Source organism: Myxocyprinus asiaticus, chromosome 18 (genome assembly GCF_019703515.2).
Source record: "Myxocyprinus asiaticus isolate MX2 ecotype Aquarium Trade chromosome 18, UBuf_Myxa_2, whole genome shotgun sequence".
In the NCBI taxonomy this organism is placed as follows: Eukaryota; Metazoa; Chordata; class Actinopteri; order Cypriniformes; family Catostomidae; genus Myxocyprinus; species Myxocyprinus asiaticus.
Window position 1 is genome coordinate 19,301,076 of NC_059361.1, and position 18,522 is coordinate 19,319,597.

An 18,522-nucleotide genomic window follows, 5' to 3' on the forward strand; every position below is an offset into this window, starting at 1 on the left:
TTTATCTGCCACAGATGCATTAAATGTGCAGTGATATGAAAATGTTAGTATTTGTCTGCCATGATTGCAAGAAATTGCATTGCAAGAATGTGAGGTGCTCTCTGAAGGCGATTTATTTGGACACAATCAGGTACGAGAAATGCATTATACCACAATCACTGCAATCAGTAATTGCCCGCAAAGACGTGATTTATACATCATAAATAGTGGTTCACTTTCGCGATTTGGTACGTTTGGGGTCATATTAGCAGCGAACCATTCCAGAGATCACATGAACTGTACCCCAGACCAACTTCCTAAGTGGACTCAGGTGTGGTTCGCCTGTGCACACCTGAAATCTGGAAAACAGAGTTCACATCATCCAAACAAACTGAACTTTGACATCATTCGAACCCGGGTGTGCACAAAAAGTGTTAGTGTGAAAGCACCCTAGGAGTACTCTACTAATGAGCTGATGAGTTTAATTAGGTGTGTTTGAGTAGGGAGATGTCCAAAATGGATACAGTTGGGGAGCCTCCAGGAACAGTGTTCGGAAAAACTGAAAAGTGGCAAAATGGAATAAACTATGGATTTAGCCAAGACTAACTAAGAAGAGAGATGATGTGATTATAATGCAGAGAAATGTACTCATCCCAATGGATGATTGATGTATTTCTGTATTATCAGTCAAAAAATATGAGCTGTGTTACGAATTCATCAAAGTCAGATTGTTCACTTGGGGTGTTTGTACCTTTGCATGGGGCTGTTGAAAGGTGACTCTTGAGTTGTTGACCAGGGCAGAATACCTCAACAGGTTGGTGGGTGTGGCTGGAAATCTGTGTAAACGTCCTGTCTGGCTGTGTAGGACAGACGAAAAGCAGATATGCACTGTGTCCTTCAGGGCTTTCAACTGTGACTCCTGCAACAAATTAAATGAGACAACACACATGAGATGAATGGGCAAATGTTCCTCACTCTGTCATCTTATCCTTTTGTCCTCAAACCATTTGCTCCATGCTCACTGCCTTAATTGCAAAATCCCTGGCCAAAAAAGATAATATAATTCATTCTGAAAGTTTACATTTTAAAATATAGCCAAAGGGAACAGTGAATTGGAATGATGGGTTCCTGAAATACTCAGGCTCACCTTATCCAGTGCAGCCTTCTCCAGTTCATCTTTGGCAACTCTGAGTTTATTCTCCAGGTCCATCAATTGCTGACCCTGCACAGAAGATCCATTTCTCCTCTTATGATCTTGCCAAACTTAATCTGGCAAGACTCTTAAGTCCAAACTATCCATTTTTGTAATGGAAGACATTTACTGTAAGTGACTTAAAGAAATGGTGCATATTCAGGAAATAAACCAAAGAACCACATTTTTCTGCAAGGTAAGATTTATTTAAACCCTACTATGAATGCTTGCTTACACAATATAATTGAGCATTATACTCTTCATTCAAGCAGAAATACGTAATGACCTGCCTTCACTATGTCATTAGTTTAGTTTCATAGATATTGCTACAGTATATGACTGTGACACTGTGTGTGAAGTCAAAAGCTGATTCATTGAGACATGTGAAGCAGAGGGCTGATTACAACATGCTATCTGGGCAATGGAAGTAGTATGCTTGTGTCATGATTCACTGTTGTGTTGCCTTGTGTTTTCTCCATTTCATGTACCAGTTCCTATCATGGATGTAACGTTTGTTTTATTTCCTAGTTCCTAGTTTTGCCTTGTTCCAGTGTTTATCAGAGGAGGAAAAGAAGGGCTTCTGCTATCAAGTCTCTGCCCATGTCCACGAACACGGAGGTCGTTCCCAGGTTTCTGCCCATGCTTACGACCACAGGGTCAGACTCGGGAACGACCTCTATCTCGAACCTGTGGTCACCACATAGGCCTCCTGACCCTGGTTCAGCCCTGTGGCCACCAACCAGGCCTCCTGATCCAGTCCCTACTCGTAGGTGGTCTCCTGGGTCTCCTGGCCATCCACCTGATCTGCTCTGGTCTCCTGGGTCTCCTGGCCATTCGCCTGATCTGCTCTGGTCTCCTGGGTCTCCTGGCCATCCGCCTGATCTGCTCTGGTCTCCTTGGTCTCATGGCCATCCGACTAATCTGCTCTGGTCTCCTTGGTCTCATGGCCATCCGCCTGATCTGCCCTGGTATCCTTGGTCTCCTGGCCGTCCGCCTGATCTGCTCTGGTTTCATGGGTCCCCTGGCCATCCGCCTGATCTGCTCTGGTCTTCTGGGTCTCCTGGCCGTTCGCCTGATCTGCTCTGGTCTCCTGGGTCTCCTGGCCATCCGCCTGATCTGCTCTGGTCTCCTGGGTCTCCTGGCAGTCCGCCTGATCTGCTCTGGTCTCCTTGGTCCCATGGCCGTCCGCCTGATCTGCTCTGGTCTTCTGGGTCTCTTGGCCGTTCACCTGATCTGCTCTGGTCTCCTGGGTCTCCTGGCCATCTGCCTGATCTGCTCTGGTCTCCTGGGTCTCCTGGCTGTCTGCCTGATCTGCTCTGGTCTCCTTGGTCTCATGGCCATCTGCCTGATCTGCTCTGGTCTCCTGGGTCCCCTGGCCGTCCGCCCGATCTGCTCTGGTCTTCTGGGTCTCCTGGCCGTTCGCCTGATCTGCTCTGGTCTCCTTGGTCCCCTGGCCATCCGCCTGATCTGCTCTGGTCTTCTGGGTCTCCTGGCCGTTCGCCTGATCTGCTCTGGTCTCCTGGGTCTCCTGGCCATCCACCTGATCTACTCTGGTCTCCTGGGTCTCCTGGCTGTCCACCTGATCTGCTCTGGTCTCTCTCACACACACACACACACAGACACACATACTAGGGCTGCAACTAATTATTAATTTGATAATCGATTAATCTAACGATTATTAGAATGATTATTCGACTATTCGGTGATTATTGCAATGATTAATCATTAGCTCTTAAATGATTATTCAGCTTGTTCCCTGAATTAAAAGGTTGTATTAAACGTGCTTACTAACAATAAAGAGGACAAAATCATTTTTTTAAAATACCTCTAAATTACATACACTGAATTAAAGGGGAAAATAATACTTTTTATTAAGCTTAATTCGGTAAAGAAATTCACTGCAAAAAATCCTATTGTTATCAATTGTTTTTGTCTTGTTTTCCATTTAAAATTGTCTAAAAATCCTTAAAACAAGATACATTTACTTGAGAAGCAACATATAAGATATTTAGACTTGCTTTAAGAGAATGTATCTTAAATATAAGTGTATTTTGTATATAAGTGTATTTTTTCTCTTTATGTGGTTATACTTCTGCGAGTGCAGTAAAGACAAAATATACTTATATTCATGATCTATTCTCTAAAAGCAAGTCTAAATATCTTATATGCTGCTTCTCAGGTGAAAGCATCTTTTATAAAGGATTTTTAGATATTTTAAAAATATTTGTATTTTTTATATTATATTCAACATTTTCAAAGAACAATTTTTTCTTCTGCAGTATTGTTCCTAAAGTAAATGTACATTGTTTTAAAGGAGTTTTAGATATTTATATGGGAAAACAAGCCAAAACAAAAACAAATCAAAAACTTATTTTGTTGCAGTGTACTGTTTAATGGGGCGAAGACTACCCTCTCTCACCTTTCTGTTCACTTCAATCCATCTATAACTCTCAAAAAAACAAACTCTCTCTTATTAATAGAGCTACATATTGCCAATTTTCTTCACGATAAGAAATGCACAGTGACATATATTATGATTCAATAAGTCGCGAGCCATCACGTTATAATCTAGCTGCAGCAAGTGTGCATGCTCTAGGGATGAGCGTCCCTGTGACAGTGTGCCTCAGCCGGGTGCAGTTTCAATCTCTCCCCCTTAGATCAGGACATTCGCACAACTCATAGAAGAGGCGCTGACTGCACAGAGAAATGCCAGTTTCGGAGTTTGTTAAATATAACTGCATTTAAGATGTAATGCCGGGGTGTTTCCTTTAAAGAGCTCTGGCTCCACTTATTCCACAACGGGAGTACTTCTGTATTTACTTATTTTGTATTTTTGCATTATAATTCCCTCATACTTTGCGATCTACATCACCTAAAGCTGTTTGGAAAGTTTAGAGTGCATCTGGATTGTGAGCTGTGTAATTCTTCCTCTCCTCAGTCAGGGGCGAGCTGCAGTGCTCTAATGTGATCTCATGTTATGTTAAATGAGATCAAATGACTATTCGACAACGAAGATTTTGTCAACAATTTTTTGTCGTCGACATTGTCGATAACGTCGACTAACAAAACACACACTTCACAAGCAGGTGAAAATAAAATTAATGGGGTTTAAGAATCAAACCTTTAATATTTTTTAATTGCATTATAAGTGAAGTTATGACTTTATGAAGATAAAGTATACTGACTGTTGCAATAGATTTATAGCAAAAAGTTGAAAAGTTTTTTTTTCAATCTAGGTGAAATTACAATAATTACAGTAGATTGTGGAATATCATTAATTGCTTGTTAGCAGCTGCCAATTTATAAAGAAAAGTGTTTTCAAAGCATAATTAATAAAAATAACTTTGCAATCATTCTGACTGTGCCTTATAACAAGCTATTATGCAATTTCCTTCTCTTAATTTACAATTGAATCTACTCTGATATAAGTGTTTGGAAAGACTTGTTTCGAGTTGGTAGTGCTCCAACTGAGAAGGTTCCACTACAGAGATAAACATATTTTTTTATAGTTTTGCCAATAAAAATAAATAAATAAAAAAAATTGCAAAAACCAACACATTCATTATCTCCTAATTAACATGCAAAGCCAAATCCAAAAACTAGATAAGATAGTCTATTGGCCTGTCCAATTATAGCTACTGTATCTAGTGACATTTTCATGTTTAATAAGGATGGGTTGTAAAGGTTTCCAATTTTATAATATACTGTGTATCAAAAACTAAAACTACATTTATTTTGTGGTCAATTTAATTTAATTTTAGTTAGTTTTGGAGTTATGAAATATAAAAAAAATGTGTTCACAAAACTTCTGAATTTGTTTTTCTTCTTTTAGTTCCTTAAAGGAATAGTTCACCCATGAATTAAATGTAAATTCACTCACAAAAAAAAAAAAATCACCCATATGACATTCTTCTGTGGATATATTTTATTCAAATATATTTTGAATAAAAAGTTTGAGCGGTTTTTTCCCCCATACAATGCAAGTCAATCTGATCAAAACTTTCAAGCTCAAAAAAGTACATAAAGGTAGTATAAAAGTAATCCATATGACTAGAGTGATATATTTCAAGTCTTCTGAAGCGATACAATAACTTTGGGTGACAACCGAACCAAAAAAACAAAAAACAAAAGTGTTTTCAAAGTATAATTAACAAAAATAACTTTGGAATCATTCTGATTGTGACTTATAACAAGCTATTATGCAATTCCCTTCACCTAATTTAAAATTTAAATTACCCTGTTATAATTATTTTGAGAGACTTGTTGCAAGATGGCAGTGCTCAATAGAGAAGGTGCCACTACAGAGATAAAATGTTTTGATAGTTTTGCTAATTCATTTTATTATTTTTTTTTAAATTAAAAAATATAAAAAAATGACAAAAACCAACACATCCATCTCCTAAATAACACGCACATTCATGCTAATGTAATCAAAGCCAAATCCTAAAACAAGATAAGCCTACATTGCCAGAGGAATTGTTAGAGAATTGATGGTTTGTGCAAAAGGCACTGCCAAGTAAATTAGAATACTCTATGCAAATAAGTTTTGGTAAACAGCACAATGCCACGCAATATGTTGCACTCTCTCTCTCTCTCTCTCTCTCTCTCTCTCTTTGACAACATGCACATAATTCAGCCACTTCACTCCAATACAATAAAACATGATTATGATAAATGGCTGTGCTTTGAATTAGAAAAAAATCAATTTAATGCTGGCAAGATCTAGAAAATAATCTTGCTTTAACAAAGAAGTCTTGCTGATTCTCTCTCTCTCTCTCTCTCTCTCTCTCTCTCTCTCTCTCTCCTCTCTCTCTCAAGATGTGATGTGCTATCCAAAGCCACAGAATACCATTCCTTTGCTTCACATTATTGAACAAAACTCTAGATATAAACTCTGAAAAGGACTTCTTTAATCATGAATATAAAAGGAATAGGAATAATCTTCCTATAAATCAGTTTCAAATGGGGAAGCTGGAAGCAGAAATAGATGTTCAGTCTCCCAGATAAAAACACATTAGAGGAAAGTAAGCCCAGATTGGATATTGCTTTTTTAAAAGACTTTTCCCTCATAGAGCCACGTCTACCAATAATAATAATAATAATAATAATAATAATAATAATAATAATTAGAGATGTCATGGATATTTTTTAAAGGGGCCACCAGTGACATTCCTGGCTCACTTGGTGTTTTAGGATTAAAAAAAAAATAAAAAAATAAAAACACTTAGTAGTTCTTTATGAAAGTTCATGACATGTCAGACTGGTGTTACAGTTTTCACTAAGCATGCAAAGAGACGTGAATTTTAAATAACAACCTAACATTTAATATTTTAATAAACCAAAAAGCACAACTGACAGCCAGTGACCACCAGGCATTGTCACTGTATGGAAAAGAGCCACTTTGAAAATGTGATAATAACTATTTTTGTGTTCCATGGGAAAAAACGTCATAGTGTGACATGAGTGTGGGTAGATGATGAAAGAAATTTCAGTTAGAAGAAAATGTTTTGCTGGAAGATGCGACTTGATTGGACTGAGCAAATGATGACAAGTAAATGGATGATTTCTGCCACAGTGTTTTAGACAAACACTTTTTTACCTTAAATAATCATGCTTTATTATTCAAAATCCACTTGGTTAAAATATCTGAGGAAGCATGTGCATGCCACTTTTTATTCACAACTGATTATGATAATTGATCATGGAGTTTATTATTATTATTATTTTATATTTTTTCTTAAAAAATACAAAGTACACAGTTGGCAAAATGTTAGTCTGTCTTCTTGATTAGGAAGTAATGTTGTTAAAGTGCTGCATATTGTGTGAGAACAGAGTGTTTATATGATAGTACCAAAGGGCAAAGTGCTGTAAATATCTGCTGACATTTTCCCATCTAACACTGCAAATAAAGGTCAATAAAGGAAAGGTCAACCTACATGGCAGGAAAGGTCACAATTTTTTACATGAATCTTCACTCTCATGCTCACATAAAAAGGTCAAACCATTTATTTAGAATGTGCATATTACCCTATTCTGTTTTATTTTTCTGTGTCAAAAATGCAGATAATTGAAAATGATTTTTATGACACTGACATTCACATCTTAGGTTAAACATCTCAGAATTCACAGTTATTAAAAGTGGTTTAGCACACAATAAATTCAAAGGAACAAAATTATTTAAAATGAAGTAAAAATAAAGCATCAAGTGATCACTATGATGCAGAAAAATGCACAGACCACTTGTTGAGAGAGCAGCTGTGTTCTGGCATGCCAGCAAATATTTTAGCCACAGATGATCTTCCTCAGAGCATAAACATAATGCACAGGTAAAGGTAAAAGTCTTAAGTTTGCAATAAGTGGTCTGTGCATTTTTCTGTATGCTTTTTGCAAGCAAATATCTTTTACGTACCTTGCAACCTCCATTTGGACTCTTTAAGAGGGGCAGTGATTTTCCCTAAAATCTCTCATTTGATTGGTGTTTTAAACTGAATCACCAACAGTGTTGGGTAATTTACTTTCAAAAAAGTAATCCACTACTGATTGCTGATTACTTCTATAAAAATTGCAATCATATTACTTTACTGAATACTTCATGGTAAAGTAATAAGATTACTAATTACTTTACTTAGAAGTTACTTTATAGGTTTCTAAAACCTATCAAACCTACGAAAAATACAAACATGACACTAATAGCTCTTTTAGAGCTTTCATATTGACTGAAAACAATAACAAAATTACAGCAACATGACAAAGACAGCAACTTAAGAGATCCAATGCATTTCTAAAAATGCAACTTAACTTTCTTATCTCAAATATGCTGTTGTAGTATCTTCAGGTGTGTGTGTGTGTCCGCCATCTACAACCTTCTAAGTTGTGTGTGGCATGTATATGTACAGTATGCTTGTTTACCTGTGTTTGTGTTGGTGTGAAAGAATACTAATGAACTGAAAACATTTCTGAAAACACATATGCAAACAGCTTTGACAGTAAAACCATTGTGTATTTGAATGCTTGTTGTTTCTTTGCGGTGTGCATATACAGGTTTGCTTGTGTGTTGCATCATGCATGAGTATGTGTGCATGTACAGTATGTCTGTTTGTGTGTGTACATGGGCAGCATGTGTGTGTTTACACAACTTTACAGCGAGTAGATTATTTCTACCTCCCTGCTTGTGCTCGGACGAATTGAGTATCCTTTATCACTTGCACATCTGTAACACTAACACAGTGCTTGCTGAGATTGATTGTGAGCGCATGAAAACTGGAAATGCTTTGCTTTCATTTTCAATTTGAATAAACAACTACACTCTGCTGCGTCCATAGTAACGCCGCTCACTCATCTGCCGTCACCTCGATACGTGTCCTCTATGCCATGGTGGTTTGTTAGAGAGCATGCTCATTAGCTGACACAGTAACACACATAAAAGTACTAACATTGGAATGTAATACATTTTAAAATGCATTCTACATAATATTATTGTCTTAGCAATAAATGTGTAATCCAAGTAACGTAATTCATGTCTGTAACTGTAATCAGATTACTTTGTAATGCATTACACCCAACACTGATCACCAACATACCTTGTATATGGTTCACAGGACTCAATGTGAGCTTCAGGCCTGTGGCCCACCTGCTCAGGTAACATGATCTTTTCAAGCTGGTGCTTAGGCACCTGCACACCATGCAAGGCTACAGTAATGACACATCCTCTTTGTTTGGTGCTTACCTTGAAAATTAAATCCTTTTTGCCATACCTCAGCTCTTTCAGTTGGGCTTGGATTTTTTTGGACTGCAAAAGGAAGATAAGAGAAAATATGTGTTAGCTTATTCAAATAGCAAAATTGGTTTTAGATTGTGTAGCAAGGTTTTTGTGGCCATGCCAAAGTGTTCTTTTGTGAACGCTTGCTAGGCAGTTCTCCAATTCAAAGGAGAGACCTTCACTGTGCAAGGTAATATAAAAGTCTTCCCTTCTGTGGACTGCAGGGACCAGTCAGTGATGCAAATGCATTAACAGATCAACACCCAGGCATACACACTCACACAATAACACTCAGTCCACGGCATGGCAATGTCTTGGCTTGCTGCCTGTGGATTGCTGCCACAGTTGTAAACATTCACTCTCACACACACACACACACACACACACACATACACACATGCACACACACACACACACACACACACACACACACACACACACACACACAACACACACACACAAACACACACACACTCTTTCTGTGTAGCCTCAGTGTCTTCAGTAATCACTCAGTAACTGAAGTGTACTATACCTCCACAAAACTAATGGGACTCCATTACTCTCGTCTCTTAGAGATGTAAAATCACGTGGGCCAAAACACTTACATTTAGTTGTCAACCATGGCAATTGACTTGTATGAAATTACTTTGAGTTTGTAATTTTGATTCTAGAACAATCCAGTAAAGACGCAACGTGTGTTTTCTTTGCTGTCCATGCCTCGAGTCTCAAAGGCTGAATAATTGTGGTAGAAATACATGACTCCTGAGTTCATAACAATCATCTGCAAGCTGTTTCTAGAAACCTTGTACTAGGGGAAAACGTTTGGACTGGAGTTTATAATGGGTTCCCTATCTGTCACTCACTCGACATTGTGTCGATGTAGTGACACTAGTGGTCACTCTTGGAACACCTCTGGTCTTTGATAAAAGGCCAATGAAAATTGGCGAGTGGTATTTGCATACCACTCCCCCTAACATACGGGTATAAAAGGAGCTGGTATGCAACCACTCATTCAGATTTTCTCTTCGGAGCCGAACGGTCGATGCTCACTGAGCTGAATTCCCACAGCTGTTCATTCACCTCTGCTGGATCTGACGGCGCATTGCAGCGGCTTCTCCCCCCTCTGCACTGGTGCACTGCAGAGAATGCCCCTGGGTGCTTCGGCAGAAATAAAAGAGTATATTCTAAAAAAAGAGTATATTTCTCTAAAAGAGCAGCACACACGAAACATCTTTTTAAAGACGTGTCTTTTTAAAGATGCCTTTCCTTTTGTGTGTTATTCCTCGTTATCTCTCACCTTCTGACGGTCACGATCGCTGTCTTTCATGTCTGGGCGCTACCCACGCGGAGAGAGCATTCGTGGATGGATCATGTACTCATTGCGAGAACGTTGCGGTCGCGGCTTGCCTTCATAAGAAAGCAAGCCACCCCAGCGGCTCCCCGCCTCGGACCTTCAACCTACGGGTATGAGGCCAGCGCGGCTAGCACTGGGGGCGATTTGGGGACCCCAATGGGACCATCTCCACCGGGTATCCCCCCACGGACCTCCCATTCCCCAGCACGCTCGTCTGCCCCGATCGGGCTTCCGGATGAGTCTGCCGGCTCGTCTAATGGCAAGTTCGACCTCTTGTTCAGAGCCCGCGAACATGATGAGCTCTCGAGCGCAGCATCGGAGAGCAGGCTCGTCCAGTCGGATGCGGAAGCCTCAGCTGGGCTCCCCCCCTCGGGTACGGTCGTCCAGTCACAGGCTGATGCGGAGATGACGTACATGCTTTCCCGGGCAGCTGCGAGCGTCGGGCAAGAGTGGAACCCTCCGCTCTCCCCTGAACCCTCACAGCTCGATTATTGGCTCCTGAGCTCGTGGTGCTGCTCACAGCCACGCCCCACCCCAGTTCCTTTCTGGAAGTGCACGAGGGGCCGACAAGGTCGTGGGAGGCACCTTTTACTGCCCAGTCCCCATCTTTCAGCTCCCCCGCCCTCACTACCCTTGATGGTGGGGCGGCCAAGGGCTATTCAACGATCCCCCCGATGGATAAGGCGCTTGCGGTGCACCTATGCCTGCAGAGCACCGCCACCTGGCACGGGCGCCCAAAGCTCCCATCCAAGGCCTGTAGGTTTACGTCATCCCTGACGGCCAAAGCCTACGGTGCCACTGGACAAGCCGCCTTCGCCCTGCATGCCATGGCTCTCCTGCAAGTCCACCAAGCCAAGGCGCTAAAGGAACTGCACGAGGGTAGTTCCGCCCCGGGACTGATGCAGGAGCTGCGCTCGGCGACCAACCTCGCTTTCCAAACGACGAAGGTCATAGCACGGTCTCTCGGGCAGGCGATGTCCACCTTGGTGGTCCAGGAGCGCCACCTTTGGCTCAACCTGGTCGAGATGGGAGAGGCCGACAAGGCACGGTTCCTTGGCGCCCCCATTTCCCAGGTTGGTCTTTTCGGCGACATCGTCAAGGACTTTGCCCAGCAGTTCTCGGCGGTGAAGCAGCAGACAGAGGCTGTCTGGCACATCCTGCCCAGGCACGGCTCAAGATCCCGCACCCCGTCTGCTCATCACCAAGGGCGTCCCCCTGCGGTGACTGCACCGGCTCCGCTGCAGCCCGCCCCTGCGGCCCGGCCCCAGCGTGGAGCCCAATGCAGGAAGCAGACACCACCCGTCTCACGGCCGGCCACCAAGAACCCGCGAAAAGATTCAAAGTGCCCCTGAGACGGGCGACACAGGGACGACGAAACCTGCTGCTCTGGAGGTGGTAAACAGACCACTCCATCCCCTGGTGAAGGGCTGGTAGGAGAATCTTTTGTTACCTTTTCATTTAATTTTGCCGCATGCCCAAGTGGCTGCAGTACCCAAGAGTTCAGCAAAAGAGTTTCCTTGTTCCCTGGGTCACATACCCGGTGCGTACTGCCGTCATCACGACCACCGTCCACCATTCTATTTTGGCAGGTTTGGCGCTCCAGCAGCGGTCTCCCCGCCCCTGCGCGCCCAGCTGTGGCACAAATCCACCCCCGATGTGACGGTCTCCACGGGTCACGAGGACAGGCCTCTTCCTCCCCATCCCAGGCTGTTCCGGGGGTGGTCACAAGGAGCCAGGTAAGTGCTTCAATGTCCCTGAACTCAGCATGGCCGCGACACGGCGTGGCACCTCAGGCTCCGCCCCGCCACGAGTCTCCACCCGCCGGTACGTCCGACCGGACCTGGTGCTCTCGCACCTCAGCCGACTAGTGCTTCGGGTCAACTGGGGAAAGTGCAAGCTCCTCCCAGTTCAAAGCATCTCTTTTCTCGGCCTGTTGTTGGACTCAGTCTCAATGACGCCGTGCCTCACGAACGAGCATGCACAGTCAGTGCTGACCTGTTTGAAGGCATTCAGACAGAAGACAGTGGTCCCATTGAAACTGTTTCAGAGGCTCCTGGGGCATATGGCATCCTCAGCGGTGGCCACTCCGCTCGGGTTGATGTATATGAGACCGCTTCAGCACTGGCTCCAGACTCGAGTCCCGAGATGGGCATGGCGCCAAGGGACACATCGCATGGCCATCACGCTGGTCTGTCACCGCCTCTTCAGCCCTTGGACCGACCTCACATTTCTACGGGCAGGTGTTCCCCTAGAGCAGGTCTCCAGGCACGTCATGGTTACGACAGATGCCTCCAAAACGGACTGGGGCGCTGTATGCAACGGGCACGCAGCTGCCAGCTCCTGGACAGGCCCGTGGCTGCGTTGGCACATCAACTGCCTCGAGTTGTTGGCAATTCTGATCGCCCTGCAGAGGTTTCGGCCATTGATCCAGCGCAAGTGTGTGTTAGTTCGGACAGACAACATGGCATCGGTGGCATACATCATCCATCAAGTGCCTGGAATTCGCTCTCACGTGATCCTGAGACCCCGACCGGGCTATGTGCCCAAGGTTCCCATGACCCCTTTTAGGGATCAGGTGGTGAACCTGCAAGCACTGCCCCAGGAGGAGGTAGACCCAGCCCTGACGTTGCCGTGCCCGGTGCGCGCTTTATGCATCTATTTGGATCGTACACAGAGCTTTCGAGTCTCTGAGCAGCTCTTTGTCTGCTTTGGTGTACAGTGGAAAGGAAGCGCTGTCTTCAAGCAGAGGATCGCCCACTGTGTCATTGACGCCATAACAATGGAATATCATGCTCAGGACGTGCCGCCCCCAGCAGGGCTACGAGCCCCTACTACCAGGAGTGTGGCGGCCTCCTGAGCCTTGACCAGTGGCGCCTCTCTAACAGACATTTGCAAAGCAGCAGGCTGGGAAACACCCAACACATTTGCGAGGTTCTACAATCTCCGGGTGGAACTGGTTTTGTCCGGTGTAGTGGCAGGCACAAGCAGGTAAGTCCGGGACAGCTGGCCGGGTGTATCACTTGCGCATAGCGCCTTTCACCTCCCCTGAGCTGAAGACATGCACTGTTGACTCCAGCAGTGTTCACAAACTGTGTGCCCTGGATGATTTCCTCCGAGCCCTGTGGCAGACGAGTTTGCAGAGAAACTCGCCGCCGGCTCAGTACATGTGCTAACTAAGCCCTGTACTGGGGTAGGTGCTCCGCATGTGTTGGTTCCCCATAGGTAACCCCATGCGACGTATATCTTCCGCTAATTCGTTTCCCTGTTGGTAAACTGCGTCTTCCTTGGGCAGAGGCCCCTCTGCCCCAGTCACCATGTTTGTAGAAACTCCTCCCCCATAGGGTAGGACCTACCATGGGACTACTCCACATGACATACTTCCGACAAAGCTCAGCAAGACCATGTGATGTATTTCCACTCAAAATACCCCCACCCCCCACCCCACCGGGCGGTTTGTGGTCTCCGCGGTGTCTTCCCCTTGGGAGGGACACCCCCCCGACGTAGACCTGGTGGCCCCAGTCGGTTAACAAATTTCACTTTTTTTTGGGGAGAGAAAAAAAAAGAGAGGATAAGAGGCCACGACTGGGCTAGCCTGTCTCTATCTTTTGGGCAGTCGACTTGTCCCTGAAGGGCCTTTCGAAACTCATAACAGCGTTGGGGGAGGTTACGTGTCGGCCTGGTGCGCTGTCTACGAGGCACACAGTGGTCTTACACAGTTCAGCCAGTTGTGGCATTTCGTATAGGGACCCCTAGTGTCACTACATCGACACAACGTCGAGTAAGTGACAGATAGGGAACATCCTGGTTACTTGCGTAACCTCTGTTCCCTGATGGAGGGAACAAGACGTTGTGTCCCTCATGCCACAACGCTGGACTACCCGCTGAAATGGCCGGGACATTGTCTCGGCTCATCAGCACAAAACCTGAATGAGTGGTTGCATACCAGCTCCTTTTATACCCGTATGTTCGGAGGAGTGGTATGCAAATACCACTCGCCAATTTTCATTGGCCTTTTATCAAAGACCAGAGGTGTTTCGGGCTCCCAAGGGTGACCCCTAGTGTCACTACATCGACACAATGTCTCGTTCCCTCCATCAGGGAATGGAGGTTACACAAGTAACCAGAACATTTTGTGTAGGCAAAAAGTGACCCCATTCAGATTTTTAATTTTCATAGATAGAATAAAATGTACATGAAATGTTTTGTGATTTGAATAGACACTGAAATGTACAATTCCAAGATACTGACAGCATCTAAAATGTAAATCCTTTCATGTACAGTATGTACACCACTTTAGAGACATACAAATCATATGAATCCTCTGACAACAGGTGGGAACTGAATGTGATGGAACCTTTGCAAAATTCACTACTTAAGCCCATAGCGGGACTCACATTTATCAGTGAATGATGGAGAAATTTTGTCAGAGAAAAACCTTTTTAATGGCAAATTTATTTATTAATTAATTCTAGATGGCACTAATAAAAGTAATTTCTAAACTTAATTATCATCAAAGCTCCACAAGTATGAAATATAAGTGTAAAAACGTCATGGTTACTGGTGTAACCTCCGTTCCCTGATGGAGGGAACGAGACGTTGGTGTCGATGTAGTGACACTAGGGGTCACTCTTGGGAGCCCGAGACACCTCTGGTCTTTGATAAAAGGCCAATGAAAATTGGCGAGTGGTATTTGCATGCCACTCCCCCGAACATACGGGTATAAAAGGAGCTGGTATGCAACCACTCATTCAGGTTTTACGCTGAGGAGCCGATATAAGGTCTGGCCATTTCAGCGGGTAGTTCGGCGTTGTGGCAGGAGGGACCAACGTCTCGTTCCCTCCATCAGGGAACGGAGGTTACACCAGTAACCATGACGTTCCCTATCTGTCACTCACTCGACGTTGGTGTCGATGTAGTGACACTAGGGGTCCCTATACAAAACGCCACAAGGCTGAACTGTGTTACGTGAACTGGCGGTGTGTGGTGGGCAGACTTGCTGTGTGCCTCATAGCCAGCACACCAGGTCGACACGTAACCTCCCCCAACAAAGTTATGAGTGTCGAACGGCCCTTTTTGGGGACAAGTCGACTACCCAGAGATAGAGACAGGCTTAACCCAGTCGTGGCCTCTTTCCCCTTCTCTTTTTCCACTCCCTAAAAAAGAAGGGGGATTATCCGACTGGGCCGCCAGGTCTAGTCGGGGGGTGTCCCTGCCAAGGGGAGGACACCGCGGAGACCACACCTCGCCCCAAGAGAGGGGGGGATATTTAAGTGGAAGAATACATCACATGGTCTTTCCAACCATGTGGAGAGCCTTCAAGGTAGATCCTGCTCAATGGAGGAGTTACTACAACATGGAGACTGAGGGGCTCTGCCCAAGGAAGACGCAGTTTGCCAGTAGGGAAACGAACTAGCGGAAGATATAGATCGCATGGGGTTAGCCTTACAGGGAACCGCCACATGCGGAGCACCTACCCCAGAACCGGGCTCTTAGTCAGCGCGTGTACTGGGCCGGCAGCGAGTCTCTCCGAAAACTCGAATGCCACAGGGCTTGGAGGAAGTCAACCAGGGAACAACTTTCGTGAACACTACTGGGAATTAACAGCGCACGTCTTCAGCTCAAAAGGAGGTGGAAGGCGCTATGTGCAAGCGATACACCCGGCCGGCTATCCAGGGCTTATCCGCTTGTGTTGCGTGCCACTACCTGGGACGAAACCGGTTCCACCCGGAGGTTGTAGAACCTTGCAAAGGTGTTGGGTGTTGCCCAGCCTGCTGCTCTGCAATGTCTGTTAGAGAGGCACCTCTGGCCAGGGCCCAAGAAGCCGCTACACCACGGGTAGAATGGGCTCGTAGCCCTACCGGGGGCGGCATGTTTTGGGCGAGACATGCCACAGTTATGGCGTCAATAAGCCAGTGGGCGATCCTCTACTTGGAGACAGCGCTTCCTTTCCGCTGTGCACCAAAGCAGACAAAGAGCTGCTCAGAGATTCTAAAGCTCTGCGTGCGATCCAAATAGATGCGTAAAGCACGCACCGTACACAGCAACGACAGGGCTAGGTCTGCCTCCTCCTGGGGCAGCGCTTGCAGGTTCACCACCTGGTCTCTAAAAGGAGTGGTGGGAACCTTGGGCACATAGCCCAGTCGGGGGTCTCAGGATCACGTGAGAATAGCCCGGACCGAACTCCAGGCACGTTTCGCTGACAGAGAACACTTGCAGGTCACCTACCCTCTTGATGGAAGTGAGCACAGTCAGGAGGGCAGTCTTCAAGGAGAGTGCCTTAAGCCCGGCTGACTGCAAAACTCAAAGGGGGCTCTCTGTAGACCCTGAAAAACTACAGAGGTCCGATGAGGGAACAAGGCGTGGCCTGGAGGGATTCAGCCTCCTGGCGCCTCTTAGGAACCTGATGATCAGATCATGCTTCCCTAAGGACTTACCGTCGACTGCGTCATGGTGTGCTGCTATGGCAGCAACGTACACCTTCAAGGTGGAAGGGGACAGCCTCCCTTCCAACCTCTCTTGCAGGAAGGAAAGCACTGATCTGACTGCGCACCTCTGGGGGTCTTCCTGATGGGAAGAACACCACTTAGCGAACAGACACCACTTAAAGGCATACAGGCGCCTCGTAGAGGGAGCCCTAGCCTGAGTGAATGTGTCTACCACCGCAGGTGGGAGACAGCTTAGGTCTTCCGCGTCCCGTCCAGGGGCCAGACATGGAGATTCCAGAGGTCTGGGCGCGGGTGCCGGATGGTGCCCCTTCCCTGAGAAAGAAGGGCCTTTCTCAGGGGAATTTGCCCGGGGGAGCTGTCACGAGGAGCGTGAGGTCCGAGCACCACGTCTGGGCGGGCCAGTAGGGTGCTTACCAGGACGACCTTCTCCTCGTCCTCCCTGACCTTGCACAGGGTCTGTGTGAGCAGGCTCACTGGGGAAAACGCATATTTGCGAATGCCAGGGGACCAGCTGTGTGCCAGCGCGTCTATGCCGAGGAAGGCCTCGGTGAGGGCGTACCAGAGCGGGCAGTGGGAGGATTATTGGGAGGCGAACAGGTGCACCTGTGCCTGACTGAATCGACTCCAAATCAGCTGGACCACCTGAAGGTGGAGTCTCCACTCTCCCTTGAGGGTAACCTGTTGTTACGGCGCGTCCGCCGAAGTGTTGAGGTTGCCCGGGATGTGAGTGGCTTGCAGCGACTTGGTGCTGCTAACTCCGTTGGAGGAGACGGCGGGCGAGTTATGACATACAGCGGGAGCGCAGACCGCCTTGGCGGTTGACATATGCTATATATCAACCCGAGCGGGGTGGCCACCGCCGAGGACGCCATATGCCCCAGGAGCCTCTGAAAATGTTTCAGTGGAACCGCTGTTTTCTGTTTGAACGCCTTCAAACAGGCCAGCACCGACTGGGCGCGCTCGTTCGTAAGGTGCGCCGTCAAGGAGACTGAGTCCAACTCCAAACCGAGAAAAGAGATGCTCTGAACCGGGAGGAGCTTGCTCTTTTCCCAGCTGACCCGAAGCCCTAGTCAGCTGAGGTGTGAGAGCACCAGGTCCCTGTGTGCGCATAACCCGTCTCGAGAGTGAGCTAGGATTAGCCAGTCGTCGAGATAGTTGAGAATGTGAATGCCCACCTCCCTTAACGGGGCAAGGGCAGCCTCTGCGATCTTCGTAAAGATGCGAGGAGACAGGGACAGGCCGAAAGGGAGGACTTGTACCAATACGCCTGACCCTTGAACGCAAACCGCAGGAAGGGTCTGTGTCGAGGAAGGATCGAGACGTGAAAGTACGCATCCTTCGGGTCTACCGCCGCGAACCAATCTTGATGCCGGACGCTCGCTAGAATGAGTCTTTGCGTCAGCATCTTGAACGGGAGTCTATGTAAGGCCCGGTTCAGTTCTCGCAGGTCCATGATTGGCCGCAACCCACCGCCTTTTTTCGGTACAATGAAGTAGGGGCTGTAAAACCCCTTCTTCATCTCGGCTGGAGGGACAGGTTCTATCGCGTCCTTCCGTAGGAGGGTAGCGATCTCCGCGCAAGGTAGCAGCATTTCCATCTTTCACCAAGGTGAAGTGGACACCGCTGGACCTGGGCGGATGCCCAGCGAAGTGAATCGTGCAGCCGAGTCGGACGGTCCGGACCAGCCCTCGTGACGGACTGGAAAGCGTAAGCCATGCGTACGAGTTCCGCGCAAGGGGGACCAAAGGGACAACGTCATCGGATGTACCGGCGGGTGGGGCCTCGCGGCGGG

General features: G+C 46.3%; 1 protein-coding gene across 4 annotated transcripts in view; it reads right to left on the reverse strand.

Annotated features, from left to right (window-relative positions):
* luzp2 (leucine zipper protein 2) overlaps window positions 1–18,522 on the reverse strand; it is a 210,215-nt gene that overhangs the window by 35,229 nt on the left and 156,464 nt on the right. For all 4 annotated transcript variants that reach the window (XM_051724394.1, XM_051724396.1, XM_051724395.1 and 1 more), the window contains 3 exons: window positions 8,898–8,960; window positions 1,127–1,201; window positions 731–898 (listed from right to left, as the gene is read on the reverse strand). In XM_051724394.1, coding sequence (XP_051580354.1) covers window positions 731–898; window positions 1,127–1,201; window positions 8,898–8,960 — 306 coding nt within the window. The remainder of the gene's footprint in view (window positions 1–730; window positions 899–1,126; window positions 1,202–8,897; window positions 8,961–18,522) is intronic.